The sequence below is a fragment of the Pongo pygmaeus genome, chromosome 2 (assembly GCF_028885625.2).
Source record: "Pongo pygmaeus isolate AG05252 chromosome 2, NHGRI_mPonPyg2-v2.0_pri, whole genome shotgun sequence".
Lineage (NCBI taxonomy): Eukaryota > Metazoa > Chordata > Mammalia > Primates > Hominidae > Pongo > Pongo pygmaeus.
Window position 1 is genome coordinate 194,851,471 of NC_085930.1, and position 19,504 is coordinate 194,870,974.

Below are 19,504 nucleotides of genomic sequence, written 5' to 3' on the forward strand. Positions count from 1 at the left end.
CTCATGCCTGTAATCCTAGCACTTTGGGAGGCCAAGGCAGGAGGATCACTTGAGGTCAGGAGTTCAAAACCAGCCTGGCCAACATGGTGTAAAAATACAAAAAAAGTAGCTGGGCGTGGTGGCAGGTGCCTGTAATCCCAGCTACTTGGGAGGCTGAGGCAGGAGAATTGCTTGAACCTAGGAGTGGAGGCTGCAGTGAGTAGAGATCAAGCCACTACACTCCAGCCTGGGTGACAGAACGAGACTCCGTCTCAAAAATAAAAATAAAAATAAATTAAATTTCATAAGGCTATAGCTGCCATAGATAATGATTCTTCTGATGGATCTGGGCAAAGTAAACTGAAAAGCTGGAAAGGATTCACCATTCTCGGTGTCATTAAGAACATTTGTGATTCATGGAAGGAAGTAAAAATATCAACGTTAACAGGAGCTTGGAAGAAGTTGATTCCAACCCTCATGGATGATATTGAGGCTTCAAGACTTCAGTGGAGGAAGTAACTGCAGATGTGGTGGAAACAGCAAGAGAACTAGAAGTGGAGGCTGAAGATGTGACCGAATTGTACAATCTCATGATCAAACTGGAACAGATGGGCAGAGTTGCTTCTTAAGGATGAGCAAAGAAAGTGGTTTCTTGAGATGGAATCTACTCCTAGTGAAGATGCTGTGAACATTGTTGAAAGGACAACAAAGGATTTAGATTATTACATAAACTTAGTTGATGAAGCAGCAGCAGGGTTTGAGAGAACTGACTCCAATTTTGGGAGAAGTTCTGTGGATAAAGTACTACATCAAACAGCATCGCATGCTACGGAGAAATATCTTGTAAAAGGAAGAGTCAATTGATGCCCCAAACTTCATTATTGTCTTATTTGAAAAAACCGTCACAGCCACCCATACCTTCAGCAACCACCACCCTCATCAGTCAGCAGCCATCAACATTGAGGCAAAACTCTTCACTAGCCAAAAGTACGACTTGCCTAAGGCTCAGATGATCCTTAGCATTTTTTAGCAATAAAGTATTTTTAATTAAGATATGTACACTGTTGGGCCGGGCACAGTGGCTCACGCCTGTAATCCCAGCACTTTCGGAGGCCGAGGCGAGCAGATCACGGGGTCAGGAGATTGAGACCGTCCTGGCTAACACGGTGAAGCCCCATCTCTAGTAAAAACACAAAAAATTGGCCAGGTGTGGTGGCACATGCCTGTAGTCCCAACTACTCGGGGTGCTGAGGCAGGAGAATTGCTTGAACCTGGGAGGCAGAGGTTGCAGTGAGCCAAGATTGCACCACTGCACTCCAGCCTGGGCAACAGAGCGAGACTCTGTCACCAAAAAAAAAAAAAGAAAAAAAAGTACAGTTTTAGACATAATGCTATTGCACACTTAATACAGTGTAAACATAACTCATATGCAGTGAGACACTAAAACATGTGTATGACTCATTTTATTGCGAAGTTCGCTTTACTGTGGTGGTCTGGAACTGAACCTGCGACGTCCCTGAGGTATGCCTGCACTTGATAGTGAGCTTCCCGTGGAGGCGTGCAGTGCCTCTTCCCGGAACTGCCGGGCATATTATCCTCCCCCTTTCCTCCACTTAAAAAGCAGCTTTGCCTGGCCAGGCTTGCAGTTCCTTAAGGATAGACTGGGCTTCTCTAGCTTGACATGCAGTCAATCCATCCCTCTAGCTCCGAGGTTCTGAAACTTCAGTGCGCACAGCAATCACCCAGAGGCCTTGCTGAAAAGGTTGCTGGGCCTCACCCCCAGGATTTCTGATTCAAGGCGGACCCCAAGAATCTACATTTCTAACAAGTTCCCAGGTGATAGCTGATGCTGCTGGTCTGGGGACTACACTTTGACCACCGATCTAGCTTAGCTTCTCCCAAAGACTTTCCTGGGCAAAACCGGCTTTCTCAGAGTAGCTGTGTGGATCCTGGTCACATCTACCGCCTGTCTGCCCAGGTCCCTCAGAGCTAGGACTCAGCTGACACCTGGGATGAGGCAATGCTTAGTAAAATAAAACACCAAGACACCAGGATCTTGTTAGCTGGATATATTTCTGTTTTTTCTTTTTTTTTTTTTTTTTTTTTTTTGTCACAGAACACTGTTTGCAGTAGAGGAAACTGGCATTGCAGTCTGGTGGTATAATGGCTTGTCCACATAAACCAGTACATGTTCATCCTTTAGCGCAAAAAGCCCTAATGGCGCGTACCCTATTAAAATTCAGGACATCTCCAATATTATCTCTCTCTGTTTTTCTTTGTCATCTTTTTTTTTGTTTTAAATAAACATTTTCAAGGTTTGTCCAAAAGAAGGCCATATAGGTTCTTGGCTAGCGGAAGACAATTCAGAACAGCTGTTGCACACTTGGACTGTCACCTTCTCCAGGCTGGCAGTTGATATCTTATTTTTTTTCCAACTCATTTTTATTAAAAAAATAAAAAAATGCTCCAACTATCAGTTTTACAAAATCTCTAAGGGAAACACAAGAGCAAGGTGCTGAGGTAAAAAACACCTGAGGTAGCTTTTTCTGTGTGTTTTTCTCGTTAAAAAAATCTGTAAATTTAACGCCCTGGGCCAACAACCTTGGTAAATTTCTACTTTCCTCCACATTTTTTTTTTTAAAGAAAGAAATCATTTTGCTGAATATTGATGGCTTATACACCAAAATGCAAAAAGACAAAATACATTCTTTCATTGTGGAATTTTTTCTTTGTTTGGTTGGTTGGTTTGATGGGTTCCTGTTTTCCTCTTCCAAAACGCTAGGACAAGTACCATTGACTCTTGTTCTTTTGAGTAACCAAGTGTAAGTTGAGGCTGGTTTGTGTGTTTCGCTTTTGTTCCTTTTGTGTGATGTGATACTCAGAGCACTGCTTTGCCTGGGGTGGGGGGGTGCGTAGATATGGGATTGAGATGGAGGGATGAGGAAATTCAAAGGAATGGAGATGGAGAAGAAGGGGAGGGGAGGGAGGGGAGAGATAAACAGAGAGAGACAGAGAATTATATAGCAGTATGCAAAAAACCAGTTTAAAACCTGTGAAGCAAAGAGAAATGGGTGTATGAGCTAGACAGGCATGAGGAGTGACAGAGTTTCCTCTTCAAGGAGACGGTATCCCTTCTGTTGACATACACAGGTGATCCAGAACTGCTGTGAGTGTCCTTCCGACGAGATTTCCCTCTGGGTGAATTTTGTGTGGATGGCCTCAAAGCTCCTCTCTACACCGTGAGACCTCCCAAAGAAAGACTTTATTCTTTAAAGTCTAGAAAAGCCTGCTTTCTCTTTAAAAAGAAAAAAAAATTAATAATTGATTAAAAATTGGAGTTAGTTGAGTTATTTGATATATTATTTCTAAAATATATTACCGCTGCAGGCACCCTGTGTAACCCACAGGCCACATATCTTAACATCTTCCCCTTCTAATATGTACACACATGTACAGAGACGATTTGCCACAAAAAAAGGGTGTGCATTTTGCTTGGCTTTGAACACGTTCACCTATGTTAATTCAACTAAAAGGGATAGCGTCGTGGGAGTTAAGGAGAGATCCGAGTGGATGGTGAAGTGGATGGCTGAAGCCTGCAGAAGCCCTGGGGGGCGGGGAGGCGGGGCTCGGTGGTTCTGGCAAACCTGGCTGACCTTCCCCACCCCTCCTCGGCCCCTGGGGTTCTCAGGGCCTCCGCAGAGTCCCTGGCCGCCTCCGCAGACTTCTCATTCCTCAGATGGTCTTTGGTTTGCTCCCGATCTGGCTGGCTGCGTTTGGTCTCATTCTGTCAGGTGTTGGAAGGGCTACATTCATCCATTGTTTTGCTGGTGCCTGTGGGAGCCTCACTTGCTGCGCTGTGAGGCGACTCCCTGAGGGTATTTCTGCTCCTGCTGCTTCACCTGTTGTACAATTTCCCTGATCTTGCGCTGTGCAGTCTGCAGCAAGGGAGAGAAGGGAGAGGACGGGACAGGGGAGAAAAGGAACCCAGTTCTGAGGACAAACGGCAGGGGAGGCTCTGGGGCTTGGGGACGAAGGGTGGAATGCTCAGACAAGCATCATCTACCCACCCCCGCACTTTACTCTGGGCCCTTTTCTGCCTGGAAGTAAGTGGCAGAGGTCCCCCCTCCACTCCCACCCCAAGGTCCAGGGTAAGGGGATGGGACTCCGGCAGCTTCCAGTTCACTGCTGGACGGACAGGCCAGGAAGCAGAAGCAGGGCGCCAGCAACAGGGGGCCGTGCAACCGTATAGCCCAAGCTACACTTGGGCTCCCGTGCTGCTCCTGCCTCCGTTCTACAGCGGCTAGGAGGGCATGAGTGTGATGGACAGGGGAGGGAGGGAGAAACTGAGCCCAGATGCTCTACCCTGAATAGCTGGAGCACACACATGAACCCCCACCTGTCCTCTCACCCAGCCCAGCATTGTCCCTGCAAGCAGCTCCCTGCAGACTGAACTCCTGTAGGAACCGGCTGTTCAGACACATTCCCAGGGCACTGAGGAGGTGAGCTGGGAGACAGCAGACAGGGGCGTGGCCAGGGACTCTGACTGCAGAAGACCCAAGTGAGAATTTCAAAGGGCACTGGGTGGGGGGTGTGTGTGTGGGTGGCGGGGGATCCAGTGTGGCAAGTGCCCTTTCCTGGACCATCAGGTCTCTTGGCACAGGCACAGGTGTTGGGAGAGCAGGCTGACAGCTTAGACAAACCTTCAGTGTCTGCTTACACCAAGTACACTGTTTGTCTTCACTGGTTTAGGACAAAGACCAGGAACGCTCTCCCCAAAACTCAATTTACAAAAGCATCAAAGAGAAAGAGGCCAGGTGCTGGCCTTTCCCAGTGAAAGAGAAGCAGCTGTGTGGAGGTGCAGTATTTTGATAGGGTGGCTTGTGGTGAGACGGAAGAGGAGGAGGAGAGAGAAATGCCGTGAGCATGTAGCCTTTCAGAGTGAGTGCTCAGGCTTTCAGGGAGGAATCCAGAGGGTGGGCTTGCCTGGCTCCCAGTGGGGAGGCTGGGACTGAGGCCTGAGGATAGAGGGTGAGGGAAGCTGAGGCCATGCCCTTAAGCACTGCAGGGGGCTTGGAACCTGCGTGGCTTTGCTTAAGCGCTTAACTCTCCACTCTTCCCCAAGCTCCTAGCATACATACCTCGGGGATGACAGTGGAGAGAAGTGTGAAACAACGTCCCCTGCCCCAGGGGCCATCCCTAAAGAGCCAGGAAGAACCAGGGAGAGGTTCCATCTTGGCGGGGATTGGTGCTCAGGGCCTGTGGCCACCTGACAGGCCACCAGTAGCTTAGCAGAGAATTGAAAAGAGACTTGCAGGAGAGACGGGGCCCTCACAGCATAGTACCTGGCTAGCAAAGAAGTGCCCGATAATTCTGACGATCACTTCCTCATTTTCATCTGGCGTTTGGTCACGAGGCACGATGACTTCTGCACTGGTTAAGTTCTGCAGTTCATTTACCTGTGAAGGGAGAAACGGCAATGGGTTGGATAGGTTCCCTCCCTGTCAACGTGGTGGGCTCAGGACGGAGTGAGTGGCCAAGAGGTGGAGCAGTGGAAGGAGCGGGGCTGGACTCTGCTCTCCTTTCCTTTTATCGAGGACACCCCGGGGGCTCCTCTGCCCCTGGGTACATGGGGCCATGTTGGTTGGGCCCTGACAGGCTCAATGACAGGGAGAGGGAGTCCAGCCACGGACTCCTGGGGCTGCTTCTGAGGCGAAGTTCTCTTATTCTGGAGTTCCCATCAATGCAGGCCTGCACATGCCCACAGAGACCCCAGGCTTTCCCATAACCCCCCCACTCCCCACCCCTACCCTGTAAGATCATTCCTCCTGGACATGCTCTCCTGGGTGCTGACCACGAGCCCAAACCTCCTCTTGGTTAACTTTCCCTGAGAATCAGCCCTGCTGTTCCCTCCTCCTCGTTTTCACTCCTGCCGCCAAGTCTTGCTCATGCTGTTCCTACCCTTGGATTGTTGTCCTCTCTCCCAGCCAGGGGATCCCGCCCCAGGCCCACCTCCAAGAAGCCTCCAGCCCATGCTGAGCTCCTCGTGTCTCCAGCCACTGCCTGCATTGTTTCTCCTCCCCGCTGCCTCGCTGGGCCTGCTTCCCAACAGGACTGCACGCTACCTGAGGGCTCAGACCCCATCCTCTGGCCCTCTGGCCTGATGCTGAGCTCACAGGCGGGTTCAGCATGTGATTTAGGGGAAACCTGAAAGTCTGGAGGATGCAGAGAATTCAGTGACTAGTTCTGAAATAGCCAAACAGGACACCCAGGGGCTCAGGATTCTGCTCCCTGCTGATCCATCTGCTTTCTTTTGCCTCCTACATTCCAGCTCTGCCTAAAGCGCAGTGTGTGCCCTGGAGCACCAACTGCACTCTGGAGACAGGGGATCATCTGATTCCACACCGCTTCGTTCTTTCGTATAAAGCTGACTCATTATATCTAGAACTTGGTTTTGAATTCCGTTTAAGAGTTTCTATGTAAAGAGCTTTACAGCTGGGTGTGGTGGCTCATGCCTATAATCCCAGCACTTTGGGAGGCCGAGGCCGAGGCGGGCGGGTCACCTGAGGTTGGGAGTTCGAGACCAGCCTGACCTGACCAAAATGGTGAAACCCCGTCTATACTAAAAATATTAAAAAATTAGCTGGGCGTGGTGGCGGGTGCCTGCAGTCCCAGCTACTCAAGAGGCCGAGGCAGGAGAATCACTTGAACCAGGGAGGTGGAGGTTGCAGTGAGCAGAGATGGCGCCACTGCACTCCAGCCTGGGTGACAAGAGTGAAACTCTGTCTCAAAAAAAAAAAGCTTTACAAAAACAGCAAATAACACACATATACATATATACACATACACACTCAGGACTCAAGAGGCCCCCCCACCCCCCACCAAGTTACTGCCATCCAACACTGCTACTTTGCCAGCCAGCCTGCACTAGGCTCTACTGGAACTTCTCAGTGGTCATCTCCCCACCCAGGTCAGTAAGTCACATTCCAGAACATACCTGGGTCTACAGACCACCTGCTCATTCCAACAAGCTTCAGAGTTAACGTTCTGGCACTTTTCAAACTACACTGCATTTGTTCCTGCCACCTTCCGGTAGAAAATGTAGACGATCTTTCAAAAACCAGTCTCCTGGCCCACCCTCCTACTGCTAAACTAGCTCCCCTATAGCCACGTTTGGGGGACAGCCAGAAGATGGAGCCTGCGGAGGGAGAATTAGGGACTGGAGGCATCTGCCAGGAGGGCTGAGAGTCAGAAGAGAGTGCAGGGCACAGGCCTGAGTGAAATCCAGGGAAGCTGGTGGTCTGCCAAGCGGGTTAGCATCTCTCTCAGTGGGACTCCCCGCTTTCCGATTTTAATGGCTGCTACGTGTGGGTATAAAGGAGGCCGAAGACAGCCTCTCTGTTTTCAGGGAGTGGAGGCCTTCATTTATCATGGAGCCAAGGTGCGTATTACTGGGCACAGGAACGTGGTGTTTTTGGTGCTGGGCTTATAGCACCATGGATTGGGGGCCCTAAGTTGTGGAGTGAAACCGATGACATTTTTGTCCTTGGGATCCTCATGCCTCAAAGGGTTCAGATGCCAGGAGAGCCTTAGTTTGTCTGCCAAAGACCCTGACTGTACATTGGGACAGAAGGCGCCAAGGGGAGACTGAGGGAACTCAGGCAAGGCCAGAGCGGGGAATCTGACCCAGGTGATGAAGCGAGCCCAGAGCACACTTACGGTCTTGCCACCTTTGCCAATCACCCGGCCAGCTGTGGAAGAGGGCACTCTGATATGCGCTTCCAGCTTCACTTCTTCTTTGGGGTTAAAGAAGTTTTCCTCTTTCAGTTTCCCAAAGATCCGTCCCTGGGCCTGAGAGAGCAAGACATGACTAATGACTCTCAGGCAGCCAACAGCTGGCCACTTCATCAGTGCTGAGAAGGGCACTGGAGAGTCCAGACAACGGGTCAGTCCCATTCCCACACTCCCTGGGACACACAGGAAGCTGCGCGCCCCAGCCTCCGCTCTCTCACAGACCTGGGGGGCGCTGCTCCCGCCACGTCCGATGGCTGCACTTTGAAAAATGTGCACACGCATTCATGTTTTGGTGGTTTGCACAAGACTGCCGCCTCTAGGAAGCGTTCTGTGTGTCAGGGCTAAGGGGATGGGTGAGGGGATGGAACTCCATGTCTTACTTCCATATTATCACCTATAAATGTTCGCTTGATTGACTAAATTTGTTCAGGGGATTCTTAACTCCCATCTCCACAGGGTCATACCCCTGGTCAGTAAAGGATGGAGGTGATGGGATTTGAGGAGCCTGATGTTGCTTTTTTAATTAAAAAAATTTTTAATGGAGAACAGGGTCTTGCTCTGTGCCCAGGTTGGAGTGCAGTGGCATGATCATAGCTCATGTTTTTTTTTTTTTTTTTTAGAGATGGGGTCTCACCATGTTGCCCAGGTTGGTCTTGAACTCATGGCCTCAAGTGATCCTCCCACCTTGGCCTCCCAGAATGCTGGGATTACCGGTGTGAGCCACTACACTCAACATGGTCTTTCTTTTTGATGTCTAACTCCAAAGGCAGAGGAGCCAAGAACCTATTTTTCTTTTTTTTTTTTTTTTAGTGAAAAAGAACCACAGCTTATAATGTTTTTTTTTTTTCTTTACTTAAAATATTGAGATATAACTTACATAATCTGAAAGTCACAATTTTGAAGTAAACACTTCAGTCCAGGCGTGGTGGCTCACACCTCTAATCCCAGCACTTTGGGAGGCTGAGGTAGACAGATTGCTTGAGGCCAGGAGTTCAAGACCAGCCTGGTCATCATGGTGAAAACCCATCTCTACTAAAAATACAAAAATTAGCCAGGTGTGGGGGCATGCGCCTGTAATTCCAGCTACTCGGGAGGCTGAGGCACGACAATCACTTGATCCCGAGAGATGGAGGTTGCAGTGAGCCGAGATCGCACCATTGCACTCCAGCCTGGGTGACAGAGGGAGACTCCGTCTCAAAAAAATAAAAACTAAAAAAAAAAAAAAAAAAGTATCCATTTCAGTGGTATGTTGTGCAATCATCACCATTATCTATTCAGAACATTTCCACACTATTCCCCCAGATAAAAACCTCATACCTATTGGCAGTCAGTTCCAACTCCTCCTATTCTCTGGCAACTGCCAATCTACGTTCTGTCTCTATGGACTGGCCTCTTCTGGACATTTCATATGAACGAAATCATTTCACACGTGGCCTTTATTTATTTTGAGAAAGTCTTGCTCTGTCACCCAGGCTAGAGTGCAGTGGCATGATCACAGCTCACTGCAGCCTTGAGCTTCTGGGTTCAAGTGATCCTCCTGCCTCAGCCTCCCTCCCAAGTAGCTGGGACTACAGGTACATGCTACCACACCCAGCTACTTTAAAATGTTTTTTGTAGAGATGGGGGTCTCACTGTGTTGCCCAGGCTGGTCTCAAACTCCTGGGCTCAAGCAGCCCTCCTGCCTTGGCCTCCTAAAGTGTTGGGATTACAGGAATGAGCCTCCACACCTGGCCTATATGGGGCTTTTGGTGTCTGACTTCTTTTAAAAGAAGTCAACCAACGTGACCAACGTGTGATGGTCAGCCACGTTGCACCCTGCATCAGTACTTCATTCCTTTCTGTGGCTGAATAATATTCCGTTAAATGGATATTCCATATGTTGTCCAATACTGAGTTGAAGGGTTACTGTTTTTTGTTATCTTTTTCTTTTCGTTAGAGATGAGGTCTTGCTATATTGCCCAGCCTGTTCTCAAACTCCTGGGCTCAAGGGATCCTCCTGCCTCTGCCTACCGAGTAGGTGGAACTATAGGAGCATGCCACCACCTGCTGCCCCTGGCTGAGGCTATTGCTTTTGAGCGGTTCCACATGTGTGACTTTCCTCTTCTCAGCTGAATTTCAAATATTTTTAATGATAAGGATTGTACTTTTATAAATAAATAAATATGTGTTTCTCACTTTTAGAAAGCTCAAGTTATAATTTTCCTAGGGAAGAAAAAAAGGCAAAAACAAAACAAAGCAAAACACACCTCACCAAAGAACCTTCCAACAAACCATGCTACTTCCCCTTACACCTGTGTTAGTCCTCCATAGCTTGAAGGGTAGAAATGACTAAATGAGCCGGAGACATCCATCCTCAAAACCAGCACTAAGGGATCAGAGGTGCCAGAGGAGGGGCCACTCGAACTGGGCACCAACAGATGATCTACTTTTCCATGGGAGGGAAGGGAAAGAGGGCTTCCCAGCAGAGGGCAAACGTGCAGAAGGAACAGCCAGGGATGACAGGGTGAGCCTGAGCCCGGTGGGCAGCAGCAGGGAGGGAAATGGAGGCTGGGCCTCCAAAGAAGAGCCTTGAACGTGCCTCTGAGGTGGCTGCTCTGTGCCCAGAGCCTGCAGGGCTGAGGTGTCCCTTGGCACTAACCTTGAACTGGGCTTCCGGTGGCCCGGTGATGATGACCATCCTTTCGCTGACGTCTGGGCCTTCCGCAGGGGCGATCTGTGGTTCACAGGAGAGGAAAACGCTGATGCTCAGCTGCATTCCCCAGCCCCTCTTTCTTGTCTAAGTGGACGGCAAGCATACCAGCAGGAGGTTCCGGGTCTTGCTTCTGCCGTTACCCCTGGCTCTGTCTGATGCCATGCTGCCTCCACTCTGGTCTTAGGAAGTCATGACTGTAATGCCCAGTATCAAATTTGGGGTTTTGGCCACCCAGGGACAGTCAGACACAGGCCAGTAGTTACTGCCTGTCCCTGTCCTGAGCACCAGCTGTGACGGGCCTCCTCTCACTGAGCCAGGTTTTAGGAAATAACCAGGGAGTCAAAAGCTCTAGGAAGAGGGATGTGTAGGCTCTGCCAACCCACCTAGGGCCCAAAGGGAGGGAAGGGCAGGTCCACCAAGGTGTTAAATTGGAGTTGAGCTTGCAGCAAAGCTATCTCTGGTTCTAATTCTCAGCTCACAGGGGTAGTCAGCTGCAAGTGACAATTGAGTTAGAGTATGTGTGGTCAAGACCGCTTCCTCCACGGCAAATGGGTCATGAGTAAAACAGCAGCAGAGGAGAAATGGAGGTACATCGGTTCTAGTCCTGGCTCTGCAAATTCCTCCCCTCGCTGTGCCTCCATTCCCTCATCTGTGAAACATGGGGGCTGGGCCCAGCAAGCTCCAAATCTCCTCTCACTTTCTCACCCAGGCTGGAGGGCAGTGGCGCGATCTCAGCTCACTACAACCTCTACCTCCTGGGTTCAAGTGAGTCTCCTGCCACAGCTCCCAAGTAGCTAGGACTACAGGTATCTGCCACCACACCTAGCTAATTTTTGCATTTTTAGTAGAGATGGGGTTTCACCCTGTTGGCCAGGCTGGTCTCAAAGTCCTCCAAAGAAGAGCTCAAGTGACCTCAAGTGATCCGCCCACCTTGGCCTTCCAAAGTGCTGAGATTACAGGTGTGAGCCACTGCGCCCAGCCTCCTTCTCTCAGTTTCTGTGAGTTCAGGTTCTCTTGTAACACGACTCAAACCCTGGGCTGAGCAGGCATTTTTGTTAGAGAGATCCTTGTTACATATTTGTTTCTGCATGCCCTGCTTTATTAAAAAAAACTTCAGCTAAAAATAAATACAAAATTAAAACTTATTAACACACTGTAGCAAAATTAAATGTCACTAAAAGTAAAATGAGGCCAGGCGTGCAGTGGCTCACACCTGTAATCCCAGCACTTTGGGAGGCCGAGATGGACAGATCACCTGGGGTCAGGAGTTCGAGACCAGCCTGGCCAACATGGTGAAACCCCGTCTCTACTAAAAACACAAAAATTAGCCAGGTGTGGTGGCGCGTGCCTGTAGTCCCAGCTACTTGGGAGGCTGAGGCAGGAGAATCACTTGAACCCAGGAGGTGGAGGCTGCAATGAGCCGAGATCAAACCACTGCACTCCAGCCTGGGCGACAGAGTGAGACTCCGTCTTAAAAAAAAAAAAAAAAAAAAAAAAAGTAAAATGAGTGCACATCAGGCATTTAGGATCGTAAGGATGAGCCAAGACTGAGGTCAGAACACACACATCTCATAAGGTCCCACACACCTGCCCCAGGTTGGCCACAGGTGCAGTTCTAAGCTAAGAGCAAATACGAAACAAGAAACGTGGTCAATGACAGGGACATCATGTTCTAAGGCAAAACCGAAGTAGGGATTCAAGGGAGGCACCATTCCTGAGACTAGGTCTCAAGAAAGATCTGTTTAGTGAAATGGGATTTACCCTCAGTGTTGCATTTGTGCATGGATCACCTCTGGACCACTGTGTCACTCGGGATCCTCCAGGAAGACCTCCACCTCCAGAAGGTTCAATTTTGTTTCCTCTCAGCGTGTGCTATAAGCCAGCTTCCATCCATGGGCCTCAGGATCCAGGGTGGCTGCCCCTGCTTTATTGTAAGTGCACAGCCAACACATGCGCAGACCCTGTCCCGCTCTGGAAGGAGGGACCCCTTCATGGCATCTGCAAAGAGTTCTCTGGCCGTGACTCCTTGGTGGATGAGGATAAATGTGAGACTCAAGTGACCAACAGCTGAGCTTCCTGGGGGACTTCCTTTGCTGTGGGCAGCCATTTCTTGGCAGGGCCTTGGCCAAAAAACACAGATCTGAGTGCGTCCAGGGGTCTGACACCCTCTGGCAGACCACACAGAGCCTGGCCATTGAGACTTCTGGCAGGATCCCTTGACTCTACTTTGAGATCCATAACTGGCATTAAACCTGGTCCTTATCTCTGAGTAAGTAAGAGAGAGCAGATCATGGCTGTGTGGTTCCCAGCTCCTACCACCACCCAAACCGAGAAAGGCGAATGGCTGATTCATGATTCACACTGACCAAATCAGTTCTGCCATCACTGTCCACTTCGTAGTGACTTGTGGCTGCTTTGCTCAGATTCTGAAAGAAACCTCTGAGGGCTCTACTGCCTGGCATTCGCCAGCGTAGACCAGAAGCCGGAGGGCTACTTGTGCACTTGTGTAGTTTTGGAATGTCATTCCATGCGCACACTCCCTCTAAAGGGGCAGGAATGAGGACCCCATCTTATGACTGAAGCAGATGGAACCCAGAGATAACTGCCAATATCACAGGGTAAGCAGGGCTGGAGTCAGGATCTGGAATTAGGTGTCACTGGCTGAATGCATTTTGTGCAGCATTTGGAAGCCTGTTCTACAGGAAAAGCAGGTGACGGAAGCTCAGCTCTCACCTGCAACCAAAGCATCTCTTGGAGTGCATCACCCAGATCTTAGCTCAGCCCACCTCCTCTGGGCACTCTGTTCCCATGGATGAGTGTGAGGCTCTCTCCCTGCCCAGCAGCATCAAATGTGCCCCTCATTGTGGCCCCCAAAGACTGGCAAAGTAGAAACTAGGGGTGGGAGAATCTCTGGAGTTAGTGAGATCATCCGTCTTGCTTTAGAGACAGATGTTTTCAGGAACCTGTTGAGACGAAGGGAATCTAGCAAAACCCAGATTGATTTTTTTACTTTTTTTTTTGAGACAGAGTCTCACCCTGTCACCAAGGCTGCAGTGCAATGGCGTGATCTCAGCTCACTACAACCTCCACCTCCCAGGATCAAGTGATTCTCCTGCCTCAGCCTCTCAAGTAGCTGGGATTACAGGCACCCGCCATCATGCATGGCTAATTTTTGTATTTTTGTAGAGACGGGATTTCACCCTATTGCCCGGGCTGGTCTCCAACTCCTGACCTCAGGTGATCCACCTGCCTCAGCCTCCCAAAGTGCTGGGATTACAGGTATAAGTCACCACACCTGGCCGATTGATTTTAAAAATTTGGAAATTTCCTTCACAAATATTTGGCCTCCCTGGTTTATGCTATGGAGAGAGGCAGGAGCTGGGGAAGTAGAAGGTTGCTGGAGAAGATTGTTGGCCCAACATAAAAAACATTGTCTGGACCCTCCTAAGCTCTAGAGTCCATTCTGTCCTCCGGATGCAGCACTGCTGTCTTTGCCCATCACGGAGCCCAGGAGCACAGTGACACGTCACCACTCGACCTTGCTGGGACCTGGGACTGTGGGATGCAGCCCATGTGACTGATCTCTTATTTTCCTAAAGGGCCTGCTGGGAATGATTCTGGCATCACAGTTAGGTTGCTATGGTGGAAAAACACACTGGACCAGAAACCGGATAACATGGGCAAATCTTGGCTCTCTCATTCTTCAGCTTTGTGGCCTTGGACAAGCCAATGAAAACTCCCTAGGTGCCAGCTCCTCACGGGCAATAGTAAACGAAGAGGCGCTGCAGTGGTGAGCCCCAGGAGGTGCTGGATATCCCAGAAGTCAGCAGAATTTCCATCTCAGAGCCAGCCCTGCCACATGTGTGCCTTGCCCATGTCCCGGCACTCTCTGAGCCTCACTTTTCTCTGCTGAACAAGACAGGGATTTGATGAGATGGTCCCTCAAGTCCCTTTTAGTTGAAATGGTCCTTTCTCCTGCCGGCATCTCAGACTGCAGGACTGAAAGCTGGGCAAGGCCCAAGGGCTGCAGCCAGCTGGGGGGTCTTCCACACTTTACTCAGCCCACCCTCAGGGGTCGGGCCAGAACCTGCCTATCAGTGCCTAGGCCGGGGTCTCACCTGCAGCAGGCCTGCTGGGCACAAGGGCCCCCACACCTCAGGGCTCTCATCCTGTCTGTCCACTCTGCAGATGAGATAAATGAAGTCTGAGAGGGAAAATAATTCACCAAAATGAAATTCTCTGATGGTCTCAGTGCAACCCTTGTTCTGTACTATTCAGAATATTTTGTTTTTGTTTTTCCTCTAGCACACTTGCTGTGGGAGAAATTCCAGCTCTTCCTGGGGAGAAAGTGTAAGCATTCTTTCTCTCCAAGTCATGAGACTTCTCATTTGGAATTCTGGGTTGTCCCATGGTAGCAAATTATTTTGCGTAACAACAAAAACTCTGTTTCCGAAAATGTTTCATGAGGCTTGGGACGTGCTCAGCATTCTGCCCGTGAGTCAGAGCTGATAGCTGGTCTTGGAGCAGGACCAGGGGCAAATAATCCTCCCCTTTCAGCTTCTCTGATGATTCTCCACACTGTGCTCAAGGAGGCAGGATGTGGGCCTGGAGCTGCAGCCACGTCTGCATTCGCAGCCTTTCCATAAGTCAAGGACCGTCCTTCCTGAGCTGCTATGCTCAGGCTGGGCTGCATATTGGGTTAGACCCTCAGCTTTTGTTTATGATTTTATCATTGCTTTTCAAAGAGTTTTTTATTCACATTATTTTCTCGTAGTTCAGGGCCTGTGGAGACTCATTAAAGCACCGTACACTGATACCTGCTAAGTTGTCACTTTACTGCAGTCCCTTCCCTTAGCTTGGGAAAATCCTCAACCTTTCTTTATCTTCTTGAGGACAACAATGATAAAACAAAAAGGACTGGATTGGGTTGTTTGCTACTATTGTTTTCTAATTCAGTGGTTCGCTGAACAGTAAAGGAATAAGAAAAGGAAAGATGAGAGTGGATGGGAACAGTCACGGGGCAAATGTTCTAGATCACTATGGGATTCTCTCTGCACGGTGTGGCACTGCCCGGGACTGAGAGGGAACAAGGGCTGTGGGGTGAGGGGAGGTGGCAAAAGGGCCGCAAGGGCCGTCGGGAGGAGCCTCACCTTGATGGAGGCCCCGGCGAATCTCGCCAGCTGTTTGATGTGTGCCCCCTTCTTCCCGATGATGGCGCCCACAGCCTGGGTTGGGATGAAGAGATTCACAATCTCCTGCTCTGGATACTGGGAGGGCGAGACAAGGAAGAAGACATCATTCCAACCAGGCTTTCTCCTCCAGGCACTCAACAGGTACCAAGCGCCTTATCATGAACCCCATGGTGGGAAGGCCCCGCCACCCAAGGAAATGGCCAAAATGGTGCACGGGATCCTTCTGCGGCCTGCGGCTCTGCAGGTGTGAAGCCTGAGGAAAGGACCTGAGCACAGGCAGTGCTAGTGATAATCAAGGGCATACTCCTCTCGAGCTTCTCAATTTGTTGGATTCCAAAAGCTGTCTGTTCACAGGTTTTCTGTCTTACACAAATGTGATCTGTATCTCTCCTGTGTCTTCACCCAAGAAATGAAAACAGCTATTAAACATACCTGGCCTGAAGACGGCCCCAAGGCATTCTGTTAGAGGGAATGGAAAGCTGCCCAACCCATCTGGTATCCAGAGAAGCATTTTCACAACTAAACCTGACCTGACCCAGCTGCACGGTGACCTGCCCAGGAAGATGGGGTGAACCATCCCTCCTGGGACCCTGTGACAAAAGGCAGAAGCTCTTGGGCAAGGCTGCCAGGGGTCCTTGCAAGTGGGGTCTGTGCAAATGACGTTCTCCTCATTTGCTAGACTTTGTTCAAAGATCTTTGGAAACTCTGCTTTTCAGTGCCAACAGCACCTGCTCATCTGGTCTTCTGCTTGCCCATCTGCAGCAGCTCCTGCGGCCTGTGAGGTGTGCGAGCATCCACAGGACTGTGCAACAGGAACGGCCTAGGCCTCTGTAGAACCTCAAGGGCACTCGGGTGCTGGGGAGTTGGGCGTGCTCAGGCTTTGAGGTGTGTCACTCCCAGGACAACCCAGAGCCACAGGAGACAGGACCTGCACTGTGAACATTCACTGGCCACCAAGGGCCAAGTGGGCCCAGCCCCAGGAGAAGGAAAAGTGGCAGGTGCGGCTGAACTGAGGGGGCACTTACAGAGTGATGATGCGGGAACGGGCCAAACTGGTGATGGGGGTACAGGCTGGAGAAGTATCCGGAGTGGGTCTGCAGCATGAGAGAAAGAGTCAGTGGGCGGGTGCCCTCAGGGACTGTGACTGTCCTCAGGGAGGCAAGATTCCCCACATGAGACACAGGCTCTCTGTGGCATCAGCTGGCTCCACTGTCTTGTCTACACGCCTGTCCCTGTGTCTCAGATCTCTGCTCCACTTTTCCCACTCACACCACGGAATGCTTGGCAAGATGTCCCCTGGTTGCAGTAGCTCTCTGGGCTAAATGTTCATCATTTCTAAGCTGAGTCATGCTTGAGGCGTCCTAGGAACATACCATGGGTGTGAACACACACATACACACATACACCCACTGGCACTTGCATCCATACACTCTTAACCTGCCCTCGGGTGGAGAGGCGGGGCCAGTGCCTTTCATTTTCTGGACAATGATGAGTCGTAGATGAAAAAGGACAGAGTGTGCTGGATAAAACCCAAGAGTTATTCAGAACAAGCAAATGTGTTCCTGGGCAGATAGATCAGTCAGCTCCATCAGAGAATTCTAGAAGGAATGGAAAGAATCCTGAGAAGGGAGAAATGTCAAAGGAGACTGAGCTTTGGGAATCTGAAATGGGAGGATCACTTGGGTCCAAGAATTTGAGGCTAGCCTGGGTAACATAGAGAGACCCCATCTCTATAAAAAATAAAAATAAAAAATTAGCTGGGTGTGGTAGTGTGCACTCTGGTCCCAGTTACTCAGGAGGCTGAGGTGGGAGGATCACTTGAGCCTGGGAATTTGAGGCTGCAGTGAGCTATGACTGCACCACTGCACTGGTGCTGTGCCTGGGTGACAGAGCAAGGCCCTGTCTTCATAGGAAAAAAAAGAGAGGGAGAGAGACTGAGAGAGGAGAGAAAGAAAATGAATGTGGAGAGAGAGGAGCAGGGAACAGGAGGGCAGATATGGACAGAAAAAAAGTAGAGCTATTAAGAAAATAGAAATTTAGAAAGTAGCTGCTTTTATTCTATTTCTTTATTTTTGAGATGGCATTTCACTCTTTTGCCCAGGCTGGAGAGAAGTGGCGCAATCTCGGCTCACTGCAACCTCCGCCCCCCCAGGTTCAAGCGAGTCTCCTGCCTCAGCCTCCCAAGTAGCTGGGATTACAGGCACCCCCCACCACGCCTGGTTAATTTTTTGTATTTTTAGTAGAGATGGGGTTTCACCATGTTGGCCAGGCTGGTCTCGTACTACTGACCTCAGGTGATCTACCCACCTCAGCCTCCCAAAGTGACAGGATTATAAGGGTGAGCCACTGCACCCTGCCAAGTAGCTGCTTTTTACTGAATAGGTACTGTGTACTAGATATTAACATAGATATTTTGTGTCTATTCATAAACTCTTTTAATCCTCACAACAGTCCTATGAGAGGGAACTATGTCTGATTTGATACTTTTTTTTTTTTTTGAGATGGTGTTTCACTCTTGTTGACTAGGCTGGAGTACAGTGGTGCGATCTTGGCTCACTGTATCCTCCACCTCCCGGGTTCAAGCGATTCTCCTGCCTCAGCCTCCCAAATAGCTGGGATTACAGGCATGTGCCACCAAGCTCAGCTAATTTTGTATTGTTAGTACAGACAGGGTTTCACCATGTTGGTAAGGCTGGTCTTGAACCCCTGACCTCAAGTGATCCACCCGCCTCGGCCTCCCTTTAAAGTGCTGAGGTTACAGGTGTGAACCACTGCGCCCGGTGATATATTCTTAGAGGCAGAACACTGACCTGAGTCAGCAGAATCGTTAGCTGTGCTTTACACAAGGCTGGGTCAACACTGACATCACTGTTCCAGGAGAGGAAGTAAACAGCTCTGGGCACCACGGAACAATTCCCGTAGGCCCACCCTGCAAGACAGTCCTCCAGGAAGACGATTCCAACGGTGGTCAGACGTGGCCGAGGCTTGGAGTCTGGTGACCCAGCTTTCATTTGAGGATCCCTGAGCAAATCTCACAGTGACGGGCATGCCCTCCATCCCCCGAATCTCCTGAAGGTTAGGATTTTGCCTTATGACCCATTAGGGACAAAATGAAACCGTTGCCCTTTTTGAGCCTGGAGCGAGAAGGCAGAGATGTGAACAACTTGAGGAGGTGCTCCAGGGATGCTGTAGGTTACCCGCCACGCCTGTTGGCGACAGAGCTCCACTTAACACGGCTGTGGTGCCAGCCTTGCTTTGACTTGGAAAGGGGCTGCAGCAGCCCCTCATGCCCACAAGAGGGTGCTATGAGATCAGCAGTCTCTTGGCAAGCTCAAGTTTTGCAGGAAGGTGGGTCTGAAGCAGTTTCTCTCTCTTGGCTCTGCTTCTTTCGAAGGACCTCCTGGAAAGAACATCAGCTCCAGAGCTTTCTCTGCAGGTCAATGTCCTGGGCCATGAAGAGCTGGGGGAGAATTCATGCAACTCTTCTGCACAAAACTCTAGTCTGGGAAAAGAGCACTTCAGTCCTCCTCCTGCCTAAAGAATCGTTCCTTCAGGTCTCACGGCAGAAAGAATTCCTTTGAACTATGATTTGCCATTTCCTTACAAAACTCATGTGAGGTCAGAAATAGAAAAGCCAGTGTGGCTCCTATTCTGGGTTCAAATACTTCTCACATAAATACTATCAAATTTAGACTTCCTAGGAACTCAGGGTAAGAAAGAGATTTTTAAAATTAGCCATCAAAGGATAAAAAGGACAAATTCTCTTTTATTCATGAGTAACAGCTGGAAAATTGTCACAGAGAAAGAATCTTGAACTCTGTAATCAGGAGCTTGTTTCTAGCGGAGGCTC

General features: G+C 49.8%; 1 protein-coding gene across 8 annotated transcripts in view; it reads right to left on the reverse strand.

The window, feature by feature from the left end:
* Positions 1-2,033: 2,033 nt before the first annotated feature.
* Positions 2,034-19,504, reverse strand: part of IGF2BP2 (insulin like growth factor 2 mRNA binding protein 2) — a 177,703-nt gene continuing 160,232 nt past the window's right edge. For 4 of the 8 annotated variants that reach the window (XM_054483580.2, XM_054483578.2, XM_063662492.1 and 1 more), the window contains 6 exons: positions 16,680-16,748; positions 15,613-15,729; positions 10,409-10,483; positions 7,696-7,827; positions 5,322-5,435; positions 2,034-3,914 (listed from right to left, as the gene is read on the reverse strand). In XM_054483580.2, the coding sequence (XP_054339555.1) occupies positions 3,822-3,914; positions 5,322-5,435; positions 7,696-7,827; positions 10,409-10,483; positions 15,613-15,729; positions 16,680-16,748 (600 nt within the window). In that variant the 3' untranslated portion in view covers positions 2,034-3,821. The remainder of the gene's footprint in view (positions 3,915-5,321; positions 5,436-7,695; positions 7,828-10,408; positions 10,484-15,612; positions 15,730-16,679; positions 16,749-19,504) is intronic. The other 4 variants (XM_063662496.1, XM_063662494.1, XM_063662495.1 and 1 more) reach the window with 1 other exon arrangement.